Raw genomic sequence first — 26,265 nt, 5'->3', positions numbered from 1 at the left:
TTGGGATGGAAGAGGAGTAAAGATATAAGAAGTGAGGGAAAATCCTTCCTCCTCTCTTAGGTACACCATATTTATCCCTCTATTGCCCCTTCACTGTTGTGTCCCAATCTCAACATCTCCCCTCCTTATCTACTTCTGCCCTTCCATCTCCACAATACTGACTTTTCCCCCTGTCATACATCAGTTCACCTACTTCCTCATTCATAAGTTGACTCCATTCCCTTCTGAACGCAAATCTGACCACACAACAACCTCTGAGTTCAGAAAGTTCCAAGGCTCCTTCTTCTTCCTCCAGACAACCCTCCACTTGGTTGACCAGAAACATCTTGCACATGCATGCATGTGAACACACGTCTCCCTCAAAGCTGAGAACCCTTTCTCTTCTTATCTAAACTCTTCAGACCTCAGAATCACCCTTCTTACTGTAACACACACAATCCATAAAGCTAACTTGCAGTCTCTGAACTTTTTACCTACCTAATATCCACCAGCAGCAGGTTCAGAAGCTTAAGCTGTCCCCTTCCTTCCCACTTGGTGCTAAATCCAAAATAAAAAGGAGTAGTCGCAGTAAAGAACTTGTACCTGTGCTTTGAAATAGCCCCACAGAAGCCCGATCTCTGCTTCTGCCCTCCTCTTTCTGCAGCTTGTGTGTTTCAGGCACTCCAGTGGCTGAAAGCTGCAGACATCAGGAGTTAGAGTGCCTTTCAACTCTCCCTCTGTGGGGCAGAACTGAAATATTCCCCATGATGCCTGTATTCCTTATGCTGGATTTTCTCCTACTGCTGCCTATGATACAGGTTGGCCCTCCCTGGTCCGGTGCCCGTAGGACCTGACTGGTTCCAGATAAGGGAGTTTGCCAGACCAGGGGAGGTCAAGGCTCTCCTGGGGACACCAGCCTCCCAGCTGGTTCCCCTCCTGGCTGCTGGCCCTTCTTCTGCCCCCAGGGCTGTTGTGCTGGTTGAGCTGCACTCCCAGCCCCCCTCTCTCTCCCCAGAAGCTGCCAGCTGGGTTCTGCTATTGGTCCGCTGGGCTGCCAGCTGCCAGCCCTTCTGCTGCCAGACTCCCAGCTGACACCCATTGGGGCTCTCTGGTCCAGGGGCTCTCTGGTCAATAACATCCATGGTCCTATTGGATCACAGATGTCGCTGGACCAGTGAGGTTCAACCTTTATTATGTGCTAGAGAGTCAGGAGTCTCCAGTGGCAGGTAAGTGTGCTATAGCATCCAGCTTCTGGAGTGACTCTAGACCCATGGTCCCCAACACGGTGCCCGTGGGCGCCATGGCGCCCACAGGGGCATTTCAATGCGCCCGCCAGGTACTCGGGGCTGGCCTGGCCCCGGGCACATGGCGCACGGGCGCTTGCGGGGGGAGCACCGGGCGCACGGCACTCGGCGGGGGGGGGGAGTGCCGGCCCCAGGCGCGAGGCACTCGGGGGGGGGGGGGAGCGCCGCCCCCAGGCGCGCGGCCCTTGGAGGGGGCCCCACCCCCGGGCGCGCAGCTATGGGGGGCCCCGCCCCCGGGCGCGTGGCTATGGGGGGGCTCCGCCCCCTGGCACCCAGCGGGCAAACGGCCACACCCCCTGGCGCCCGACAACCTCAAAAGGTTGGGGACCACTGCTCTAGACCAACCAGAAGTTCCCTTTGGGATTTGTAATTTCCAATTGAAGGTGACATACTTGCTCTAGCTCTGATCAAACTAGTGCACAAAAAGTGGAAGTGTAGCTGTTGCAGCTTGCCCCTCTGCTGTCACATTCCTATTTTTAGAGCTCCAGCTCAGTCCAAGCTAGCACAGGTGTGGTATGTCTTCATAAGATGGAGATTACACCTTCCGGTTCCATTGCAGACTTACTCTTCCACAGTTGTGACACTATGAGTAGGGCTTAGCTTCATTAACCCCTAATAGCCAGACACCACTGCCACAGTATGAAATGCTCACTGTGGAAAGAGAACCTTGCCAGTGAAATAACACACCATAAATTTGTTTCTTCTCTTCTTTTAAATTGTTTGTTAAAGGGAGAGCGAGGCAGTCCAGGACCAATGGGCCCTCCTGGAGAGAAAGGTGTCATGGTAAGTAGCAAATGAGGTACATGTCAGCTTTATTTTGCTTGCATAGGAACTTTTCCTTCCCAAAACCTGGTTCATTTTGGCCATGCCAGTAGCAAAAAGCCTTATGGAAAAGTAAAGCATTTGAGATATATTATTTCTAGGAAAGTTTCCATTTAGCAGCTTGCTAAGTACTTTGCAGAATGAAGCAGCATGCAGTGAATATGAATTAACCCCCTTTAAAAAAAAGGCTGTCATCAGATTTATGTGCAAGACTGAAACCTGGTGAATTAGCAAGCATGACAAAAAAGAAGGAAAAACAAACTTGATAGTCTGCAGATTATGATTGCTGAGAAACTACTTTCTAAGACTAAGCACTGGATTCACAAGTATTGCAGTGACTAACTTTAAGATGCTCTGCAGTCTTGTAGACATCAGATCCCTAAGGTAGGCATCCAGACTTTCTCTACGGGTGTGTCTAGACTACAGGGTTTTGTCGACAAAAGTGGACTTTTGTCGACAAAACTATACCTGCGTCCACACTGCCTTTGAGTTATGTCGACATAACGTCGACAAAACTCAGCAGTTTTGTCGACGAATGTAAACCTCATTCTACGAGGAATAACGCCTTTTGTCGACAGAGTTCTGTCGATAGAAGGCATTATTGCATCTACACTGTCCTTTGCGTCCACACTGTTATGTCGACAAAGTGGCTTGCTTTGTCGACAGAACTAGATGTAGTCTAGACGCTCTTTGTCGACAGAAACTTTGTTGACAGTATCTGTCGACAAAATTTCTGTTGACAAAACCCTGTAGTCTAGACATACCCTGAAATGCATGGCGAGAATTAGGCACCTGAAAAAAGGATTTACAGAAGCCAGCAAGCTGAACAGGGAGCTGCCTTTGCTATAGGAAATGCCAAGGAAAGAGGTATAGTTTAAGCCCTGCTCTTTAAAGGGACTTTGAGATTATGACTATGCTACTCATCACTGGCAGTGACATGTAGGGTACATGTAACTACCTCCCTCTATGAAAAGTACACTGCATCCACACTGTGGTATGTGGCTACACTTGTCAGTGAAAGACTCTGGCAGAGGGGAGGCAACATTGGGAAGTTCCAGCAGCTCCCTGCAATGAGACCCTGCTAGGCTGTTAGAGCCTTTTCCGCACTGCCAAAGTGGAGAGAAGCTCCAGTTGCTGGGAGAGTGGGAGACTACACTGAGATACAAGAAGTGAGCAACAGACACACCTATTTCCACTTGGGATCTGGTGGAAATCCTCTCCTGGCAGAGGGGAGCCTCTACTGGTTTTTACATTTCTACATACCATTTCCCTTCCTGGTTTTAATGTTCTTTCCCTAATAAAACCAAACTCCTGTTGCTCACAGCAGCATTATTACATTTAATGGTAGCTGCTGTGAGGTCACAAGCAGGAGGGAAAGGCAATCGCTCAGGTAGCTTGGTTCAGTTCCAGGGATGGGCTTGAATAGCAAGACTGGGGACCTTGAAGCTGGTTCTTTTTACTCCTAAGAAACCTAGTGCACAAAGTAGAGCATTGATTGGGGTGATATGTGGGCGGACTGATGGCCAGTGGTTACAAAATACTAGTAGGCTGATGCATTTGGTACTATCTGAAGGTTTTTCAGGGTGCATGGCTCATTCCTAGAGATAGTGAGTTGCAGTAGTCAAGGTGGAGATCTCAAACATGCGGCTCATAAGCTTAAGACTGATAGGATATAATGTGTTTTCTGGACAGCAGCAAATAGAGCAGACATCTTTTGCGGCAGTTGCTCTTTAGGCATTCATTAGCAGAGAAGCATCTGAAAGGACCCCTCTGTTCCAGATCAGTTTATCAGTCTGTAGAAAAGGGGATGGTATTCTTTGAAGCTCTTCACTCTTCCTACTACCACTAAATGTCTTGAATGGATTTACCTTCTATTAACCATTTTACATTCAGGAACATATCTCTGCCAGGAACTGAATAAATGAGGATTTATTAGTATAGAACATGATCCTGTTATCTCTTTACTATCAGACATTGTGCATGTTACTGTGAGTAGTCCCACTGAAGTCATGGTAGAAAGTACTATGCTGGGTGGTAAGTTTTTATAGGAAATATAACATGCCGTTACATTAGAGATCAGAACTGGAGCTTGTAATCTTGGGTGGGCCTACAAAATAATTTTTCTTGCCAGTCCTGTTCACACAATATACTACTGACATCTCTCTATGTTGACTACCTGTTCACATTACTATACACAGGCCTGGTTTGATGATAATGGAGATGGTAAGCAAGTTCTTTGGGATACATCCCAAATTTAACTGACTTCTTTGAAATGTATGTATCCAGTTCTAGATTTTGGCACATTCTTATTTTATGATACTGGAGAGTGGATTGCTTTTCTTGAATACTCTGAAGAGGATATAATCAGTTTTGGGGAGTTGTTTTAAATACCATTGCCTGCCAAAATTGCAATTTTGAATTTAGCAAACCTTAAATTTTGATTGACTTAATTGGCATAAAAGTTGGTTGGAACTAATGCTATGCATACACAGTGTTAGAAGATAAAATATGTTACTATTATGATTTCTGAGATGTCTTTGTAAATCACTATTTTATAAACAAAGTGTTTATGGAAGATATTTTGCCAGATAATTATTTTTTAAGATGTACTACCAATTTCAGATAATGATGTGCTAGTTTGTCTTACGTTTCAGACATTTAATATTAGAATTATTCAATCCCTTTTCTATATCTACTTCTAATTTAGGGCTATCCTGGTCCTCCAGGTGGTGTTGGGCCTGTAGGACCACAAGGATTGCCTGTAAGTATATAACAAAATTTTGATTTAACATAAGATGCAGTCTGTTCAAAAAATCACTCTTTTTTTACTTTGTTAAAGTTAGGGCTATTTGTAGCCTTTCAAAACTGTCATGAAAATGTACCAGCCCAGGCACAAACTCTGTTCATCTGGCTTTTACTGGTATTATTTACTGAACCAGAACAAGTAGACAAGTAGAATTTTTCAAGACCAATTTAAAGTGTAGCCATTTTTAATTTATTTTCTGATATTTAATTAAAATAGATAAATTGTATGTCAGACATATTTACTATTAATGAAAAACAAATGGAGTCTTCCTGATTTGCTTGTGTTACGCTCTCCACTATGAGTCACTAGCAGAAATAGCAAATGAGTCTCATAGCACCTAAAACACAAGTTTCTACCATTTGAGCCACAGGAGCTGGTAGTAGAAGTAGGTAAGAATGATAGGATAACAGAACTGGAAGGGAACTCCAGAGGTCATCAAGTCAAATCTTTTGCACTCGTGGCAGGACCAAGCACCATCCTAGACCATCAGGTGTTTGTCTAACCTCCTCTTAAAAATCTCCAATGTCCACAATGTCCACTAGGCAATTTATTCAAGTTCTTAACTACCCTGACAATTAGGAAGTTTTTCCTAATGTATAACCTAAACCTCCCTTGCTGCAATTTAAGCCTATTGCTTCTTGTCCTATCCTCAGAGGTGAAGGAAAATAATTTTTCTCCTTCCTCCTTGTAACTGCCTTATAACTACAATACTTCAGTTGAAGCCCCTAGAGTAGAACTGAAGAATTACTTCTCATGTTTTGCTTACAGGGTTCTTATCATTTATGTGAATAGCCATGGGTATGTCTACACTACAAAGTTAGTTCGAACTAACTTAGTTCGAATTAGTTAATTCGAACTAAGCTAGTTCGAACTAACGCATCTAGAACTAAAAACTAGTTCGAACTAGCGTTTTGCTAGTTCGAACTAGTAAGTCCACATTGAGTGGACTCTGAACAGGGCTTAAGGATGGCCGGAAGCAGTGCCGGCAGGGCATAAAAGGAGGACTTAGAGCATGGAGATGCTGTCTCAGGCTAGCCGAGGGCTGCGCTTAAAGGGTCCCGACCCCCACCCCGGACACACAGTTCTAAGGGGTGCCCCGCTTGCAAAGAAGTTCTGGCTTGGAGTGCCCTGAGTGCCCACACTGGGCACATCACACCACTCGGCCATCAGCCCGGCTGCACTTGCTGCAGGCTGCCATCTGGGGAGAGGGAGTAATTGGGGGGCTGCAGGAGAGCTTCCACCCCCAGAAGCCCGCAGAGCCAGCCCAGTCCTCCCCATCGGGGGCTCGTACCCCATTCCTCCCTCACCTCCTTCCACTTACCCTTCCCTAGCCCCCCTTCTTATTGATGTACAAAATAAAGATAACGTTTCTTCCAACATTGACTCTGTCTTTATTGAAAAAAACTGGGGGAGACTGGGAAAAGGAGGTGGGAGAGGGGAAGAGAAAGGCTGGGAGAGGGGAGGGCAACTAACATGATCAGGGGTTGGGAACAGGTCCCAGATGAAGAAAGGCTACAGAGACTGGGACTGTTCAGCTTAGAAAAGAGGAGACGGAGGGGGGACAGGATAGAGGTCTCTAAAAGCAGGGGTTGGGTAGAGAGGGTGCATTCAGAAAAGTTCTTCCTGAGTTCCCATCAAGAAGGACTAGAGGACACCAAAGGAAAGGAATGGGTAGCAGGCTTGAAACTAGTAAGAGAAAGTTGTTCTTGACAAAGCAAATAGTTAACCTGTGGAACTCCTTGCTGCAGGAGGCTGTGAAGGCTACAACTAGAACAGAGTTTAAAGGGAAGTGAGATAAAGTGATGGAGGTTGGGTCAATGGAGTCCTATTAGCCAGAGGGTAGGAGTGGTGTCCCTGCCCAAAGTTTGTGGAAGGCTGGAGAGGGATGGCACGAGACAAATGGCTTGGTCATTGTCTTCGGTCCATCCCCTCCAGGGTCCCTAGGGTTGGCCGCTGTCGGCAGACAGGCTACTGGGCTAGATGGACCTTTGGTCTGACCCAGTACGGCCATTGTAAGCTCAGGGCTCAGTGTCGGGGGTCTCAGTGGACCCCCTTGATTTTCATGCACACCTGGTCCTGGGTGGCCAGGCTGGCAGCTCTCCTGCCCTAGACGGCCACTTTCCTGTGCCTAGTGCGGAGATCGTGGACGAGGTCCACGATGTCCGCACTAGCCCAGGAAGGTGCCCGCCTCTTGCGGTCCAGGGCAAGCTCCCGGGAGCCGCCAGCCTGGTCCCGGCAAGAGGGGGTGGGCTGGGGGGCATCGGGTGGGTGGCTCTGTGCCGTGCCAGGTGCAGGGTCTGCTAGCTGGGTGCTGGCAGGCTTGCACCTGGCACGGGCACCGTAGCCAGCCCGTGCCCCTTTAAGGGGTCCGGGGCTGGGAGGGGGGCATAGAGTTTCCCTGGTGTTGGCCAGAGTGGCCACCAGGGAAACCTGGGGAGGGCTAGCCTCCCACTAGTTCGAACTAAAGGGCTACACAGCCCTTAGTTCGAACTAGCTAGTTCGAACTAGGCGTTAGTCCTCGTAAAATGAGGTTTACCTAGTTCGAACTAAGCGCTCCGCTAGTTCGATTCAAATTCGAACTAGCGGAGCGCTAGTGTAGCACCTATTAAAGTTAGTTCGAACTAACGTCCGTTAGTTCGAACTAACTTTGTAGTGTAGACATACCCCATTAGAGTAAAACACCCCACTAGAGTAAAGCACCGTTCACATTATTTCTTACCTAGTGCAAAGCCAATACTAAAGAGACACAGCTAATACTATGCATATTTTATTGGACAACTTGTACTGAAGTAATTTGGTTGATTCTGAGCTTTTAGAAAGAGAGAATGCTTGAATTTTTTTCAGTCTAGCTTGAACTAGTATGAGAATTTATTTGTAATTTATAATATAGACCTCTTGTCACTTTTGGAGGTATTTTGAAAGAGGTTGTTAAATAATGATTTGATTTAATATTTAGGGTCCTTCAGGGGCAAGAGGACCTCCCGGACCACAGGGATCTAAAGGACGAAGAGTAAGTAGAATTGTTATTATATTTTATCTAAAGAAATTATCAGCACATGATTTAATAGGAATCTAGTTTCTAAATCACCTACCATTGCTTTTTTTGAACTCTGTTATGTTCTAAAGTATAGGTCATCAATATCAATTCAAGGCACTGAAATATGACACTCAATAGTAAGAAACAAATTCAAGGTCCAGTTTTGCTCCCACTTGAGTAAGTTGGAGTTTTGTCATTGACTTCAATTAGAAGCAAGATCAGAACTAAAATTATTGCTTGTTTACTTTACCCACCTCTAGTTCCTGACATATATTACTGCAAACCTTCATCCCTCCTAGTGGACTGTGTTTTACAGACTAAAATTCTTCTTTTCAGCATTCTTTTAATGCCTTCTAATTGTTGTGAAAGAAAATTGCAGTTCCTACTGTATAATTTTAGGAGAGGAACAACAAAACTGTATATGACACCTAATATCATCATATTCTGTCACCATAAAATTCTGTTTAGACTGTTATTTGCATGTTCCCTCTTTCATCAGCAAAATGTAATATTTTCCCCTTGTGCACAGTGAACTGATCCAAAGCCTATCTGAGTCAAAGTCTATTTGAGTCCCTTGAGTTAAACAGTTTCAAAGAGAGCAATTAAGCTGTAAAATAATGTGATGGTTTGATATGTGATATATGTGCATGCTTCTTCTTAGAAAGCAAGTTAATTACTTATTCTTATTTATGTCTGAGCACTCATCACCTTAGATGTAATGTAATGCTTAGAGTCTTATAGAGTTTAGTCTTTTATGAGATAAAAAGTAGGATATCGGCTTACTTAAAGAGCACTTAAAACAAATTCTTAATGGTCTCTTTTGCCAAAATTCTTGAATCTTTTTTTCAACAACTTTTTTGGAATCGGCACTATAAGCAAAAATAGTCCTTCGTACAGTTTAATATCTGTTGCATCATTTTCTTCTTTTAAAATAAAGATATTTCAGTATATCGATTTTTGATGAAAATGTGTGTGTATTTTAATTTACAAATTTTATAAAGTTGGAGGATTTTTTACTTTTGTTGGATAAAGATAAATACTTAAGAAGCTTACACATATGTCCTAACAGTACGGTACTATGCAGAAGATTAAGTTTTGTAAACTTGTTTTGCAGAATAAAAGCATATGATTTATATTCTTTCAAATTTTTCTTTCATTATTATTCATAAAATGTTTAGGAAAAAAGTCTTATTTTAAATTTATTTCCAACATATTTGAAATCTGCTTTATATAGTACTAAGAATATTGTACCATTTTCATTAGATAAACTTAATATCTTGTCAGTAATGTTCTTCTTCCTTCAATTATGGTTTCCTCCTCCAAAATAAATCTGTTGCAATTTGCTTCTGCTTTGCTAGTACAACACATATGAACCATTTGTAAAATATTACATATAAAATGTGTAATAGCTGCTAAAAGTTAGGAATTGGTGTATTGGATAAAACCCTATTATGAAGATTCTACTAACTAGAAATGCAACCTCAGTGTTTTCTTATCTTTAGGATGAGATATACAGAATAATTTGTCCCATTCTTTTACACTTGATCAAATGTATTTTACACTTGATTAAATATCCAAGCTGAGTTGGAATTTATACACATTTCTACTTTTGATCTAAAAGTATCTATATCACCCCTACATGCCTATATTAAGATTAGATATTCCTGTAGTTATTCCACACACAAAACTATGACATTTCTAAATCTGATATATTGTAAGTCTGATTCTGTGAGTCTGACACAAATAAAACTCCTATTTCAGTAGAAGATGTGTCTGAGTTAGGTCTTCAGAATTAAATAAATTAATTTAAAACTTCAGTTGCTCAGAGACAAAAGCATCTTCAAGCCCCCACCAAAAAGAATTGTTACAGTCCTATGAAAATAGGGTGTTTGCATTCCTGCTTCATTAATAACAATGGATTTGTCTTAAAATATTACTTTGTGGAAGCAATTTAAAAGGCTAAAGAAATAAACGGTCACTGTTTGAGGAAGTATTTGTTGATTTAACAATAATAGAACTCTACCTTTTAAGTAAACAATGAATAATCTTTAAAATCCTCCTAAAACACAACCCCTAGACACGTTCAGAACTGGTTAGATAAATTTACATGTGAAAAATAGTCATACACAATTTAGCTCAGAAAACCATCCAGTTAACTGTGGGAAATGCCTGATGAGACTTGCAGCAACATGTATGGTATGTAGAACTACAAACCGCAGTGAAAAACAGGCTGCATTTACACTGCAGCATGTAGCTACAAGCATCAGCAAAAGGCTGTCCCAGGACAGAGGCCGTAGAGAAAGGCTCAGCAGCGGGGAGTGCTAGAGCTTTTTCCTATTGCCTCCCTTCTACTGGAGCCTTTCCCCATGGCCAGACTCTTTCACTGGGATGGGGAAAGGCTCCACCAGTGGGGAGTAAGCAGGACACAACATTGCTAAAAATAGCTTCATTAGAACTTGTTACAAAATGATCCTACTGCTGCAGTCTCTTCAGGCTGGCCTCCCCGTTGAAGCCAGTAGAATTTTTCCCTCCATTCTAGACTGCAGGATCAGGCCCAATATGGGATTAATGTATGAAAAATGTAGAGAGATCACTTAAAACAGCAGGTGTCACCATTGGGTTCACATGAAAGCTGTATGGGTACCCTGGACTGCGTGTGGCAAGATTAAGACACATACAACAAATTGCATGCAAAAGTTAAAGAAGAGCACATGAGAATTCCCGTTTTGTGTATAAATAAAAGAAGAGATCATGTCGTCACAGCTGGAATTTACGGTTTTAATAGCAGTGAGCAGCTATTGCTACATTTTTACACAATGAAATGGCTTTATATCATTCACCAGTAACCCCTGAGCAGCCATTTCGTATGTAAGATTACCCATCAGTCTAGTTTTGCTAAGATTGTCCAACTATGCAGTCTTCAATACAGGGGGGGCTTCTAACTGGCTGAAGATCAGTTGTTACTGCTGGAATATTTCCTTTCTAGACCAGAGGTTCCCAAACTTTTTGACACGGGGACCAGTAAATCCATTCACGAGCTTTTGGAGGACCGGTAACATTTATTTGCATATACATTAAGCAAATGATGAATATTCAAATAAGTTGTTTCTGGTTCTCCCAAAGCCCCCAGTGCCAGCGTTGATAGTCACCCACAATATTCTTGCCAGCAAGTTAAGAGAATGTGGATTGGATAAATGGACTGTAAGATGGATAGAAAGCTCGCTAGATTAGGGTTTCCCAAACTTTTTATTTCAGTTGGAACCCGGTTTTTTTCAGTACTGTTTTTTGCAGACCAAAAATATAAACGCATATTTAAAAAAAGAATGAAAAATGAATAAATTTTCAGTGTTTCACCCAGCTGCATTCTCCACCCTGCCTCGGCCAGGGCTTGGGGAACCCGGCGCCACATGGGCACTCCAGGAGGTGGGAGCAGGAGCAGATTGGGGGTAGGGTATCTGGCTAGGAGGGAGGGTGCAAGGAAGGGTAGGGTTGCCAGGGTATGGTTGTCTGGTTTTGTACCGGACAGTCTGGTATTTGAGGGTTTTGTCCGGGAAACAAATTGAGAAATTACCAGACATATAAAATGTCTGGTATTTTCTAATTAGGTACGTTTTATTATAATTAGGTGTATCACTCCTTAGCTGCGAACTGCCTAGCTGGTAGATGTGCTCACGCTGCATGAGTGTGTCTACCTGCCAGGCAGTTCGCAACTATTCAAAGGAGGCTGCCTCCAACCCTGCTTCCGCTGTCCACTTGCCCAGATCTCCGCAGGACAGCCCCGCTACCCCCAACCCTGCTTCCGCCGGCTGCCAGCCCGCCAGCCCCGATCTCTGTGGGACAGCCCTGCTGCCCGCAACCCTGCTTCCACTGGTCACCCACCTCCTTCCATCTCCGCGGGACAGCCCTGCTGCCCTCAAACTTTCTTCCCAGCAGCCAGTTTCCCACCCCCACACACCTCCTGCCAGTCCGCCCCGCTCCGCTCCCCTCACGGCAGCCACTCTGAGGCCCAATATTTATTTTCTTGCAGCCCGGTACCGGGCCACAGCCCATAGTTTGGGAAACACTGTTCTAGACGTTCACTCTCTCTTTGCTGTGCCACTTGGTGTGCAGTTTACCAAATGAGATTTCATTCTGAAAGATACCGGTTCTCTTGCTCAACTTGCTTCTACAGTGTTTCACCACTGATTCTCTGCATCGCACCTAACGCCACTGCGGAAGGGCAAGTCCTGCCAACCAACCCAGGGATTGGAACAGCTGCAATAACATGGGAGCTGTTGGTTCTGGTCCTGCAGCGGCCCATTTTCTATTCTTTAAATGTTGCCACTTATGACAGGTAATATGGAGGGTACCACGTTGGTGGCTTCTCTGGGGCAGGACAGGTTGATACTTGGTGAGGTGGAGACCGCTGTACTTGAGAAGGAGAATCAGTAGCATTATTCTTAATATGGGTCAACTTGAGAGCTAATATGAACCCAAGAGAGATGTTACTGAGAATTTTAAAAGGCCCGGCGTACAGGAATGAAGCTGTTCTTCCTGCCAGTTGCTGTGCCTACCCACTAATACCCAGATATCAGTCAGGAGAGCTGTTGGTGCCATACTGCCAGGATGCATGCTAATTGATGCACTAGAAATCTACGAGTATGTCTACAGTAAAGCAGGAAGGAGAACTTCCAGCTCAAGGAGACATAGCTACACCTAGTTATGATCTAGCTAACATGGTAAAAACAGAAGCATAGCTACCCTGAGTGTACCTGTATGATTTCAGACACGATTGTACTCCAGGGAGCCAACTGCTTAGACTGTTTGTGCCACTGCAGCTGTGCTTCTATTTTTATCACATTAGAGGTAGTACAGATATGTCTCCTGGAGCTGGAATATACACCTTCCCACTCTAGTGTAGACATAACCTGAAACAGTGATGGACATTCAACCTTATCTAGTGAGTGGGCCGCATGAATGGCCTCTTTCATCTGCTCTTTCTGCTAATATAACCAGTCTCCTTTTTATTTGGTAATGATAAAATATACATTATGGACCAACTTCTGTTGTCCTTGCCTGGGCAAAACTCTTCTTGAAATTGGAGAATTTTCACAGTTAATGTTCTTTGTCCTATGTTTCTTATTGATGTATCCTTGCAAATGAAAGATTATATGCTAGCTGTATAAATATGATAGATTTTGCATGGCAGAGAGTGGTAAGAAGACTGATAAGTTGTTTAGAAATGTTTTCATTATTAAACATTATACCATTCTTAGCGGCTAACATCTTTCAGAGTGAAGTTCAGTATATTAAAAGTTAGGAGACATTCATACGTCCCATCTTGGATAAAAATTTTATAGTAATTTAAACTCAGACTTTTCATAAAGATGCATAAAATGATGCACCAAAGTCAGAGCAAGCAATAGCAGCACAACTCCATTGAAACCTATAGAGATGCACTGAGTTCAGTTATGTCTGAATTTGATTTTAAGGAATCTAAATTACAGAAGAATAAGAATATCAGTTATGTGAATTGATTAAATGGATTCAGTCTATTCTGCATGGTTAGAGACAGAGAGAGAAGACAAAAATCAGCTGGGCTCAGTATTATGTTAATAAGGGCTTAATGTAGGGGTGCATCCTTAATTGCTCAAGGGAATGGTTTTTAAAATTGATATCACTTTCCATTGTTCTTGCATGTTAAACTTGTGAGGGGAAAACATAGAGTATGCTGTGTTTATGCCACTTCCACTCTTCTTCCCACATAGAGGCTTCAGTGGAGTTGTGCTGCTATCACTTGCTCTGACTTTGTCTCATCATTTTTATGCATCTTAGAAAAGCTTGTGTTTGAATGACTTCAAGGGGAGATTGCTGTTTATATGTTTGTAATTGTTTATTTGTTTTATAAAGTAAATATTGCTTGGTTAATTATGTTTAAAAAATCATAAACATGCATGATAAAATAATTTCTCCTCAAAATAAAGATGAACCCATGCTAAAGATAAAAGACAGTAACAATCATTTGGCAGCTGTGTTCCCCAACTCTGCAGTTAGTAGACTCATACAATATGCAGCTTGTATTAAATAACTTCAGCCAAATCATGTGTATCTTTCATTCTCCACCAGCTACTATAGGGAATTATACTAATTCTATTTGATAGACTTCATCAATGCCAATAATGAGTCACATAGTACTATTTATAGGAATGATGCTCTGCTTTTGATAGACTATACAACTATTCTTTCTTTGGATTCATATTCTTAGCCCTGTGGCAGGCAAAAAGTTAATGCAATAACTAGTAGCATCATACATCATGTTTCATTTCCTTTATTTTGTTTTAATTTTACATGCACTGTTTTAAAATCTAGGCTTTGAATTCTAGTTCTTGCACCCAGTTTTTACTGTGATTCACTGTCAGTTGATTAGTCATGATCAAAGCAATTGTTAGGTTCTTCCTAATGAATAAACAACTGAAGTCAACTCCACTTCAGACTCTATATGCAGCAAAACTTTGATGTGTGCAAGACATCCTCCAGATCACATTGCCTCCCTATGTAGTTTCTCTACATTCTGGAATTGCTCTGCTTAGTATTCTGGTTTCCCCCTTTCCAGTGTCTTCTCATGCTTATTTGACTGCTGCCTTCTGTGATGCATTCTTGACTCACCCTTCAACTTCCATCCCTTCTTTAGCTTACTGACGAGCCCACTTGCCCTTGTTGGGATTCTCCAATACTGATGTGTCTCCTTCCTCTGCTTTCGCTTAGAAAATGTTGAGTGCTACCTGCAGTGTTCCCGCTAATCTTTTCCATCCACATGTGGATATTTCTATCCATGTGCAGAATAATTTTATGTGCATTGAGTTATGTGGAAATGTGCACCACTAGTAGAAACAAAAAACCTAGCTGCTGGCACTCTACTAATCAGCTGGATGGCATTCGAATCTCTCCTGAGCGGCCACGTAAGCACACAGCTTATAGGAAACACTGGATACCTGATACTACTAACAGATAAGTCAGGCTAATGTGAGTCTAAACACCTGCCTCTATATATTCATTGCAAGCAAGTTTATGTGCTTTATGAGTATTAGATAACACAATCAAGCAATTCTGAACAAGATCATATGGAACTAAGAATGCTTTACATATTGGGGATGGGAGAATAAAATTGTGAATATTAAGTGGATATGTGGGATTTGTAATAACACTTAGGAATATACATTACTTTTAGTTGAGAGTTCTCTATAACAAGTACCTTTTATTTGAATAGTTGTGAGTGTGTGCTTGGTGTTATGTGAAACCACAAGTGAAGAGCTTACAATTTGAAAAATAGACACACACAAGACTGGATGCATTTGGAATCCCAGAATTGGGATTAATTTAGCTTTTTTTAAAAAAGTTAATTCAAATCTTCAATTATCATCTTATTGGTGCACTAGGAGTTTTTAGTAGGATTGCTTTTCTTTTCCTGTGGAAATGTATACAATTATTTTGTTGTTCAGTTAGGAATCAAAGAGTACTCATCTAGAACACTCCCTTCTTCTATTTTGTACCAAGAAAGAACTCAGGAGGTGATAGAAAAAGTAGAGGCAAAAATCAGGCATTCTGCTGAGTCTGATTAGATGAAGATGTTTATCTTTAAAGTACACTCTATAATAATTTAATAATCGGGATTAAAAAGTTATATAATCTTACATGGAGTCAAGTCGTGTACTCTTATGGGGGCCAAGTGCCCCTTTAAAAGTGGGAGTCTTTGGGCTTGATCCAAAGCTGTATCCATGTTGTTAAGTGCAACATTCTGAATTAATATTGTTCTGACCATATCTGAAGAGCATAATTCATCAAGTCCTTAAATGGTGATGAAGGACTAGATGAATTATGGTTGTGATTTACTTGTGGTTGTGATTTACTTGTTCTATAGCTAAATTGTCTTAAATTAACAACCTAGGGAGGTTATGGAATCTCCATCACTGGAGATTTTTAAGAGCAAATTAGACAAACCATGAGTGCAGGGGACTGGACTTGATGACCTCTCAAGGCCTTTTCCATTTGTATATTTTTGTTAATTACTTTTATGAATTCTAATGTTTTAGAATCATAAATATACTTTCTATTAACATAGAGGGGAAATATCTTTTACCTTTTTGGTGGTTATTAGCTTTTGATTGTTTTAATTTAGGTGTCTACATATGGACTCAGGTGCCTAACTTTAAACAAACACTTTTGAATATTTTGACTTTAAATATTTGTTAACATATAATAATAATAGTACCGAGCTCTTATACAGCACTTTTCATCTGTAGATATCAAAGTGCTTTACAAAGGAGGTAAATATCATTATTCCCATTTTAGTGATATGTATTATAATGCAATACACAATATAAATACTTTTTTTCTGTGTTGGTACTACAAAATCTCAATTTACAAGTGACATGAATTAATCTAGCAATCTAGCAATAGTTTACTGTTTCTGTTTGGCTATATATTGATTTGACATCAGAAGAAATGTTCTGTCTAAATTTTAAAGGCTAGATGTTAAGTCCCAGACTAATGGTTGCACATTCAACTATTAATATGGCCAAAGGTGAGCATCCAAATAACCAGTTATACATGCAAATGCACATGTTATCTGCACAAAACATGAGTAAGTTGCACATGCAAATTGGGTGCGTAGAAATAGTTTGCCTTCAAGCAAGTTAAACATCTTGTTTAAATGTTAAACAGTAAAGGCTTTATTTTTAGACTCATATTACAGCAAGTTGGAAACTGATTTTATAATAGTTGATGCTTTATTTCATACTTAACAAAATAAAAAGTGTTTTTCATCATGTGGAATTTCAGAGCACCGGTTGTAAAGCTGATGTGGTATCTTTCTGTTAAATCTCTACAGTAGTTACTGTAAATAGTTTATAATTAAAACCAGAAATCATGTGTTTAATTTTCAGGGGCCAAGGGGTCTAGATGGTCCTCCAGGAGAGCAAGGGACACAAGGTATTAAGGTAATTATTTATTTGTTTTGTTCAGTACTGGAGAGACTGCTTATACAGCACATAACGTTGACTGATGGAAAAGTAAAGAACACAAAAGGCACCATGAAATACTTTTGAATTTGCTATTAATCTAGTGAGGGACTAACAATTTTCTGATAAATTGAGGTTCTTAATTTTATGTATATAGTAGACCTTTAGGTCTGAGTTCTGGTCCCATTCACACTGGAGTTCATCCATAGTTGACCCATTGATTTAAGTGAAATTACTCTACATTTATACTGGTGTAAATGATGGCACAGTTTGGTCCATAGTAGTTTTCTTTTTCTACATATACAGTTTTCTGTATGGCAAATTCATACTGAACTTTTTGATCATTGGTTTATTTATCAGGGAGAAAGAGGTGATGCAGGGAAAAAAGGTGTTCATGGACTTATTGTAAGTATCAGAGATGTTCCGGGCAACAAATTTTCCCCTGACATTGATTTGGAACTTATCTGACATCAGCATTCTCTTTAATAATTTTATTTGAATAGGGCAAGGCTGGAAACCCTGGAGAAAGGGGTGATCCAGGAGTACCAGTAAGTACTGAAATCTTATAGCCCTGATATGCTACAGAAACTCCAAACTCACACTCAAATTCAAGGGAAATTCTTTTCTTTATAGCCGAAATTGAGCTTTGATAATAATAGTTTGCGTTTACATTGTATAGGACCTTTCATCTGAGAATTTTAAGGCATATTAGTAATATCAATTTACAAAGCATCAGAATTCCTCTGTGACATTATATCTGAGTTTTACTGATGGGTAAATCAAGGCACAGAGGTTAGGGTGATGTGCTCAGGGTCAAATAGTTGGAGATGCAGGAATGAAACTCAGGAATAGCTGATAGTAATCTTGTATATTATTAGCAATGTATTTCAAGTGAGACACTATCTATAGGATGCAATTTAAAAGAACTTTTCAGCAGAGGAAATCACAATTACATAACTGGGAGACAACTAAAAGTTGCCATGAATATTGGAGTAATTTTGTCACCATTTTTAGAGAAGAGCTCAGCTACGGATAGAGAAATGTAACTTGTATATCTTTTATTGTAGAGTTATGTGATCATTGCAGGGATAAACTATGCATCATATAAACAAAATTGGAACTCTGTTAGGACACCTTTCCTTTGAACTGAATGCTAATAAAAAGCTTTTCCATAAGAGACCAAAGCTTGAACTTCTACGAAAATCGCACATTTTCCTGTAGTAATATGTTTAGCAGACCAGTCCCACTACAGTGAGATTTCAAAGATGGTGAGCTAATAAAGAGAAGTAAGGAAAACAAAGGCAGGAGAGTAATACCGGTCATATTAGCAGTACAATGCTGTACTTAAGACTAATAATGTTGGTTGCCATTTTATAAGCAGGAAACTTCATAGCTTTGTCTGTTCATTTAGAAAATTTGGAAGTTTGCTGCCTCCTGCCAGTTGTTCCACAGAGTAACATGTTACCACCTCACTCCATTCACTTGAAGTAAAGAGTCACATTGGCTGCTGGTGGGTAGAGAGCTCGTATAGAAAACACACTGAATAAATGGCATCCCTCAATAAAAGGAGGGAAAGAATGGCAGGCATGATTCCTTGTCCCGCATCTCTTAAGACATGGAGCAACTTTCTATTTAAATCCAGTGTTAGTTTCAACAAATTTGGAATCTCACGTGGTTGTAAGCCACATCTTGGTTCAGATGAGATATAAAACTGAGGTCCTGGCCACTCATGACTGTGAAAGTCTGAATGGCATATTTTGCCAGAGTAGAAATTGCCCCTTCATTGTTTCCTGCTCTGTATTGATGCCTGGTATTGCTGTGTGCTTTTAAATAGCTGCAGCTATTCAAACCAGAAGTCGTGTCAGTGCTGCATGACCTCAATATATACAGTAGATATAATTCAGTGTATTGATAGAGTTCTTGAGGATCCATGGAGATGAAAGGTGCTATATAAATACAAGACGTTATTCTCTTGATATTCCCTTTTAGTTCTTTTGATGATAGCCTTTAATTCCACAGCAGTGCATGGGTGTTGGAACTGGGGCATTTCTGCACCCTCTAGTTGAAGTGATATTCATCATATAGAGGGTTCACAGTTTGGTTCAATGGCTCTCAGCACCCCTTACTGTACAGATTGTTCCAGCATCCTTGCTGCAGTGGAACCCTCCCATTTTTTGGTGTATGTATTTGTGAACTATGGCTGATTGTGCGGGGTAGGTTGGCCCAAGTATTCTATTTTGTATAGCTGCACTTAAGTCTAAATTCTGGTTCAGATTAAGTAAACACACCGAGGACTTGACTTGACTTTGTTTAGCTCATGTTATTTGACATCTGCATAAATGACTCACTCATATTACAACTTCAAAGTGGATTGTGACTGACAGACTGTGGTCTTACAAAAACCCCATGCGCAGTATATCCACTTTTGAGATTACAACTGCTGGGCACCACCATACTGGATGAAAAGATGGGTTCATCTGCTAAACAGGTTGAAGAAATAGCTAGGGAAGTTCCAGGCATGACACTTGATGGGGGGGGGGGGGGGGAGGGGAGGAGCAAAGGAGACAGTTGTCTTAGGGCCTGGGGCTCCTGGCTGCCACCACTACTACTATGACAACGGTGCCAGCTGGAGACCCCGGTCCTTTAAATTGCTGCCACCACCTCCCCAGACCATGCTCCAAGTGGCTCTGAGGACTGCCTGGGGAGGAACATATGGCGCCGGTTACCCCGAGGTCCTGCCCCTGCCCTTCCAAGAGTGTGGAGTCTCCCTCTTTTGCCTAGGGGTCTGGCAAGTCTATCAGCCCCCCTGCATGACACTAAGCAGCCTCATTCTCCAGACAGTCAATAAAGCTGTCTAGACATTAGGACAGGAATGCATCTTGCACCTACTGCTGCAACAGGATGGATGCCACCTCTTGCTTTCTATCATCTCTTCTGTTTTTATTTTTCTCTTGTTCCCAAGAACCCATAATGAATTTGAGCAGTGTTTTTACTTGGGTGATCTATGGCAGATGAGAAATAATGTGTAGTTGAGAGCACTTTTTCATTTCTTGATTGACTCTGGTGTTTTTACCAAAGGAATGAATAGAGCAAACACCCATAGATTAAAGAGATAGTCTAAGTTATTGCTGAGTGTTAAAAGTTGCTATTATCCTTCCATATCTCCTCTTGATGGGTTAGAAATGGGGTACTGTGAAATAGTTGAACAGAAGTTGCATGTGTTCCATTGTTCAACGCCTGAGACTTTTCCAATTAATCCCACTGTGTTTGAAAGACAAAGAGTCCCTTAACACAATTATTAGGTCACATGTGAAGCCATGGAGTCTATTAAGTGGTCTAAATTCACCATTTTAAATAGCAGTTCAGCTACCCCCAAAAAATGACGCACAGGCAGGTGTCGCCCAGGGGGTCGCTCATGAAACACAAGAACTGATGTGAAAACAAGATCACATAGGCGAAGGTGAAGCATGTTTTTAGGGGGATTATTTGAGCAAGTTGTTGGGTGTGCAGAAAGTGTTTTTTTACAGAATTTCAAACAGATCTTTTTCCTATTGGTTTTTGTTTCTCTTAGGGTTTGTCTGGACCTCCTGGAAACACAGGTGACAGAGGACCTGTGGGAGAACCAGTAAGTGGATCATCATACTTTCCTAATAAAGCTTTTTTCTATATTGATCTTAATTCCCTGATAATTCAACTTACACTCTTGCAAGATTCGGAACTGTCACTACTTTTGGGACCTACACCAAATCTACTTTGGAATAGGGATGTTAATGGTTAACAGGTTAACCAGTAAGCCTCAGCCTTAATATAAGTACGGCTTACTGGTTATGGTTAACCGATGGGAGTTGGAGCAATTCTCTCGCCCCCTCCCCCCCACCCATCCAGCTGCAGGCATGGGGGTGTTCCAACCCTGTGGGGAGTACTGCGGACAGGGGTACTGCAGCCTGGGCAGCGCAGCTCCCAGTTGCAGTGGGGAGGGAGCCAGTTCAGCACAGCTTCCCTCATTTAATTGGTTAACTGGTTAAACTTAATTAAACAGGATTTTACATCGTTACTTTGGAACAGATTCTGCAGCCCGTTTTTTGGTAGCCCAACATGAATAAGAGTGGCAGAATCTGGTCCATTTTATAATGTGGCTTCACACTGCTTAGAAACAAACCCACTATATTACGTAGTGCGTAAATAGAACTTTAAATATAGACATTGATCGTTTCCTTGTTATTCTCAGCCAAGTTTTATGCTTGTTATTCTGGAATTCTGGAACCCCATATACTTGGCAGTTTGCTTCTCTAACAAGAAAAGAGTCTGTTTTAATAAATCTCCGGGATTTTTTTCCTGAATGGTTTGCTGTTCTATTTTTGTTATTACAAAGCCCCCCACACTTTTTATGTGGCTAGTACTATAACAAACATACAGAGAGGCAGTAACTATATACAATGGGCTGGAAGGTATAATCACAACAAAAAACTCTAAAGCCAACTCACAGGTTTATAAATACAAAGCAGTAGTGTCTGTTTTCATGGGGGCAACTCACTAAAAGGCTGCCATTTTATTTTGCAAAATGTAAAAACGTGTCAAATAAACAATAAAATAGAATTTATTTATGAAAAAATTACATCTCATAACAAATGGCATAGAAGTACATTGGTGATAGAACCTTAAAATACTTAAAGAATACTGTATTCATAGGATGACAGATATGCCTGCAGCTAGTCATTATGTAATTACTGTGGCTAAAACAGTGGGAAAATTTTGATACCTAAAAGAAATAATTTAAGTATATTTCCTTTAATACATTTTAATGTACATTTTCTACTGCTAGCCTTCCTGCAAAAAGTAGATAGCTAGCTTGTGAAAACAAATGACTTGCACTTTATAGAAAATCTCCACTAAACAGTCTAATGAGTTTAAGTATTTGTAATGTTTATTAGTACAGGTTGGATCTCCCTGGTCCATCACCCTCGGGACCTGAGCTGTCCCAAACTAGGGAATTTGCCGGACTAGGAAATGTCAGGCCTTCAGCTCTCCCAGGGCTCCCCTCCTGGCCATTGCGCTGCCCCCCAACCCTCCTGTTGGGCTCTGATGCCCCCACTAGTGGGGCTCCTCTAAGGGCCAATGGCCCCAGTCTGGCCAGTGGGGCTGCCTGGCTCCTCTCTGGGCCTCGGGCCACAGCAAGACCCACACCCCTGGCTGTTCACCCTGCTCCGAGTCGGCCTCCCTATGGCTGCTGCAGAGCTTCCTGTCCCCAACTGGCAGGGCTTCCTGCCAGCGGGGCTTCTCTCCACGCTGGCTTCACTCCAGCCTCAGTAAGGCTCCAGATCCCCAGCTGTCAGGGTTCCTTACCCCCAGGTGCTGGCCTCACCCACACTAGCCGGCAGGGCGCTACACCTCAGGTGGTGAGGCTCCCTGTCCCTCACCTGCCAGCCTGCTGGCTGGGTTCCCTGCAGGCTGCCAGCCTCTGGCAACCTCTGTGGCTGGGGTCTCTGGTCTGGTAACATCCATGGTCCTCATGGACGATGGATGTTGCCAGACCAGAGAGTCCCGGGCCATAGATGTACAATCTGTAGTAGCTGGTACCCCTTCATTGTGTGTCTTTCATACAAACTGATCTACTCTAACTTACCTACCAGTTTAGGTGATTTTTACTTTGCTCCAATCTGTAGTATTGGAGAGCCTTCCAAATGCTAAAGCATAGTTTCTGTGTTCATCTTCCCGTTATACTGCCAGCATGATCCTGATTTTTATGTTTATAGATGGGCCAACAAGCACGCTTACCTAATCTAAAGACATCTATTGTACTCTACTCAATCTACATTTCTGCTCTGCTGAACATTGTAGCAGCGATGCGTGAAATGCAGCAATAAGAAAAGTCTCAGTTGTGTCCAGGCAGCTGATTATTTGCATGTTATGTCAAAGACTTATATGAATTTGGTTGGAAATTGTATAAATAGTTTCAGAGAGGTCAAAATAAATGACAGAGTATTGCAAAATAAAATGTGTTTTTTTGAGGGCTTTCTGTGTTTATGTAAATAGTCATCTTTCTTCCTCAGATACCTAGAAACATGTACGGTAGCTTGAGAGGTCTTGTCACTGGTTTCTCTGCAAAAAGCAAGGAAATATTTTTAGAGAAAATTCTTAAAACTGTTAAGTTTGTTTAATAGTTTAATTTAATTGTTTAATTTACAGAAAGTAATTCATTTCACCCAAGTGTCAGACATCTCTTAGTACAATAATTAGTTACAAACTGTCTTTTGATTAGTCTTGGAAAGGGTCTCAGTATTGTTCAGAATGTTTCTGGATTTGTTTGGCTTCTCGGTTCCACGGGAGTCATGGAGGAGAGGTATATTGCCAAACCAACAGTCTGAGCTTCGTGGGAATAGTATGGAGACATTTGGCTCCTAAAATCAGACTTGTGCTTTGTGGCAGTAAAGCTGAGGAACAGTACAGAGGTACTGCAAGCCAAAACCAAGGCAATCCTCTTTCAGCATGGATAGATCTTTAATGGTGTGCAGTTATACAGTTACAACTGTATTTAAGTGGCATCCCAGCAATGTCTAGTTATCTCTGGTGCTAAGAGAGAGGAAGAGGCTGGTTTTATTAAGTCAACAGGAACAGCAAGACCACATGCATAATTCATGTCCTGAGAAGGTGAACAGGAAAATTAGCTGCTTGGAAGGCATATATTGCACACATATACATTTATTGCCAAACTGCAATTTCCACTTCAAGCATCTGATGAAGTGAGTCCCAGCCCATGAAAGCTTATGCCCAAATAAGTGTGTTAGTCTTAAATGTACCACAGGTTGTTATTGCACATAGAGGCAGCACTGAAAATATTGTTTACTTTAGCATGGAAGGATTACTTTAAAACATAGACGGGTCCAGAAACAGTGTTCAGGTCCAAATCTGATTCTGAATGACCCCAAAATTCAGGGATGACTACATCCAGGGTTTTGGTTTGTCCTCTTAGAGAGCATGGGCCAAGGAATGGAGTTCTTAGGGCCTGGTCTATACTAAAGGAAAGTTAACTTAAGATATGCAACTCTAGCTATATTCATTACATAGTTGGAGTTGAAATATCTTAAATCGTATTTTTAACAGAAGCACATGCTTCCAGCAACTTCCCTTATTCCTCGTAAGGAGCAGGACTACATGAATGGGAGTGCCCTCTCAGTTCAAATTAGCAGGTCTTCACTAGATCCGCTTCTTCAAACCCCGGAAGATTGACCGCTGCAGCGTCGATCTTCTCTATAGTGTGTAGACAAGCCCGAGATGTCTAGAAACTAATTCAATTGAGTTAGGCAATTGAACAATTTCTTTGTTACAGTATATGAATAACTGGATTTGCACACATAATTCATGCACACTGCTTTAAAAATATATCCCTTAGATGTTAGTGTCTTTACTTATAGTATATTAGCTTACAGGAAGACTGCTCCCTAGTAGGTTATTTACTGAAGCTGTCAGGCTCCAGTCTGCAATCCCCTACATCTCAGTGACAGACTTGTGTAAACATTGTTAAATCCATGAAATGAAATATACAGTAGTTATTTTCAGTTAATTCCATGCCAGACTGTAGGCTTTTCTGCAGAACAAGCCAGACAAAGAATCAAGTAACTTTTAATTAGTCTCCCTTAATCAAGAAAACAATATAGTTTATATTCGAATTTACTTATGGCTCAAGAGAAGAGAGACTGATGCTGTTCTTCTTAAATCTATCTTTAGACTATGTCAGGAGATTCAATGAAGTCTTCACTGCTGTTGACCATGTGCCCTTTCAGGAAGTAATATCAGTTAGAGAATTTGGAAGGAAAAGGAGTGATGAAATAAAGATATACTTGATTATGCCAGCTGGCAGTCATGACATGATGCATTCAAATAGTATACTTTATTATATTGTTTATATTATGTATTGCCTAAATGTAACTGAATTATATATACAAAATACTTTTTTTTTAATGCTAGGGCCCAAGAGGGCAAAAAGGTGATGCTGGCCCTGTAGGAGAAATGGGTTTTGAGGTGAGTTTTTATGCTTTATCTTTATAATAAATTCCAACAAAAAAATAAGCCCACAGAATGTACCTTAATAATGTATTTAAATACTATATTTGTGTTACGTACAGTGAATTTGAACATGAGGCGCAATTAAAGGATTCTCCATTGCTTATTGCTGTTGCAAACAATAATTTGGAGAGAAAAAAAAGTGTAGTAATGCCAGTAGCTTCTTCAAAGGTAATCTCAGGATATCTCCATTCTCTAAATTGTTAATGAAAAGTAGTAAATCGTGGTGCACCCAGCATAGACTATTGCAAGACCTCACTAGATACATCCTAAATCACTGATAACTATCTTCAGGTCATTATGTCTTTGTTAGTGGTGGATAAAAAAGCATCAGCATGAAGTTCTCTATTTCACTTGTGGTTCTATTTTGGGGGTGTTGATTTTTTAATATCTCTTTGAAAGAAACGAGAGAAGCTATTAACCAAATTTGTAATGGAATAGCTGAGGAATAAGCTCACTAATCACAACTAATTACATTTGTTTAATTCTTTGTCAGTCAGCCTTAACTATGACCTTCTGATCCTTTTTTTATTATTTTTTATTACTATTAATATTTGAACTCTGAAAGAAACACTCAAGTACCCATAAATCTGTAAGTTGTGGACCTATCATATGTCCTCCAAAGCATGTATTTGGCAAGTGGTGTAAAAACTGCTCCAGTTGTAAGTCAGGGTCTGGGAATAGGGTTGCAAAATGCAGAGTTGTGCTTGTACTACACATGTTTCATTTGGGGCTATTTCTAAACTACAGGGGGGTTTTCGAAAAAAAGTGGCCTTATTTTAAAAAAACTTCATCTGCGTCTAGACTGCCGCTGTGTTCTTTCAAAATAAAATCTGAAGAACGCAGCAGTTTTTTCTACAGCAGTAAACCTCATTTTATGAAGAACGCCTTTTTTTGAAAGAGCTCTTTCAAAAAAAGATGTTCTTGAACACAAACAGGGCTTTTTCAAAAGAGAGCATCCGGGGTGCTCTCTTTTGAAAAAGCAAATCACTTTTTTCAAAAAAGTTGTGGCTATCTAGACGATCTCTTTTGAATCATAGAATCATAGGACTGGAAGGGACCTTGAGAGGTCATCGAGTCCAGCCCCCCACCCTCAAGACAGGACCAAGCTCCGTCTACACCATCCCTGACAGATGTCTATCTAACCTGTTCTTAAATATCTCCAGAGAAGGAGATTCCACCACCTCCCTTGGCAATTTATTCCAATATTTGACCACCCTGACAGTTAGGAATTTTTTCCTAATGTCCAATCTAAACCTC

At 41.1% G+C, this 26,265-nt stretch overlaps 1 protein-coding gene across 4 annotated transcripts in view; it reads left to right on the top strand.

The window, feature by feature from the left end:
• The window catches only part of COL24A1 (collagen type XXIV alpha 1 chain), a 256,970-nt gene that overhangs the window by 163,475 nt on the left and 67,230 nt on the right, over nucleotides 1-26,265 (top strand). For all 4 annotated transcript variants that reach the window (XR_012905946.2, XM_075936387.2, XM_025183174.3 and 1 more), the window contains exons 26-33: nucleotides 2,013-2,066; nucleotides 4,813-4,866; nucleotides 7,868-7,921; nucleotides 16,870-16,923; nucleotides 17,305-17,349; nucleotides 17,448-17,492; nucleotides 20,516-20,569; nucleotides 24,910-24,963. Coding sequence is in view for 3 of the 4 variants with exons in the window: in XM_075936387.2 (XP_075792502.2) it covers nucleotides 2,013-2,066; nucleotides 4,813-4,866; nucleotides 7,868-7,921; nucleotides 16,870-16,923; nucleotides 17,305-17,349; nucleotides 17,448-17,492; nucleotides 20,516-20,569; nucleotides 24,910-24,963 (414 nt within the window). In the remaining variant the exon portion in view is untranslated. The remainder of the gene's footprint in view (nucleotides 1-2,012; nucleotides 2,067-4,812; nucleotides 4,867-7,867; nucleotides 7,922-16,869; nucleotides 16,924-17,304; nucleotides 17,350-17,447; nucleotides 17,493-20,515; nucleotides 20,570-24,909; nucleotides 24,964-26,265) is intronic.

The sequence above is a fragment of the Pelodiscus sinensis genome, chromosome 9 (genome assembly GCF_052426305.1).
Source record: "Pelodiscus sinensis isolate ZL-2025 chromosome 9, ASM5242630v1, whole genome shotgun sequence".
Taxonomy (NCBI): domain Eukaryota; kingdom Metazoa; phylum Chordata; order Testudines; family Trionychidae; genus Pelodiscus; species Pelodiscus sinensis.
This window is presented reverse-complemented; position numbering and strand designations above follow the sequence as displayed.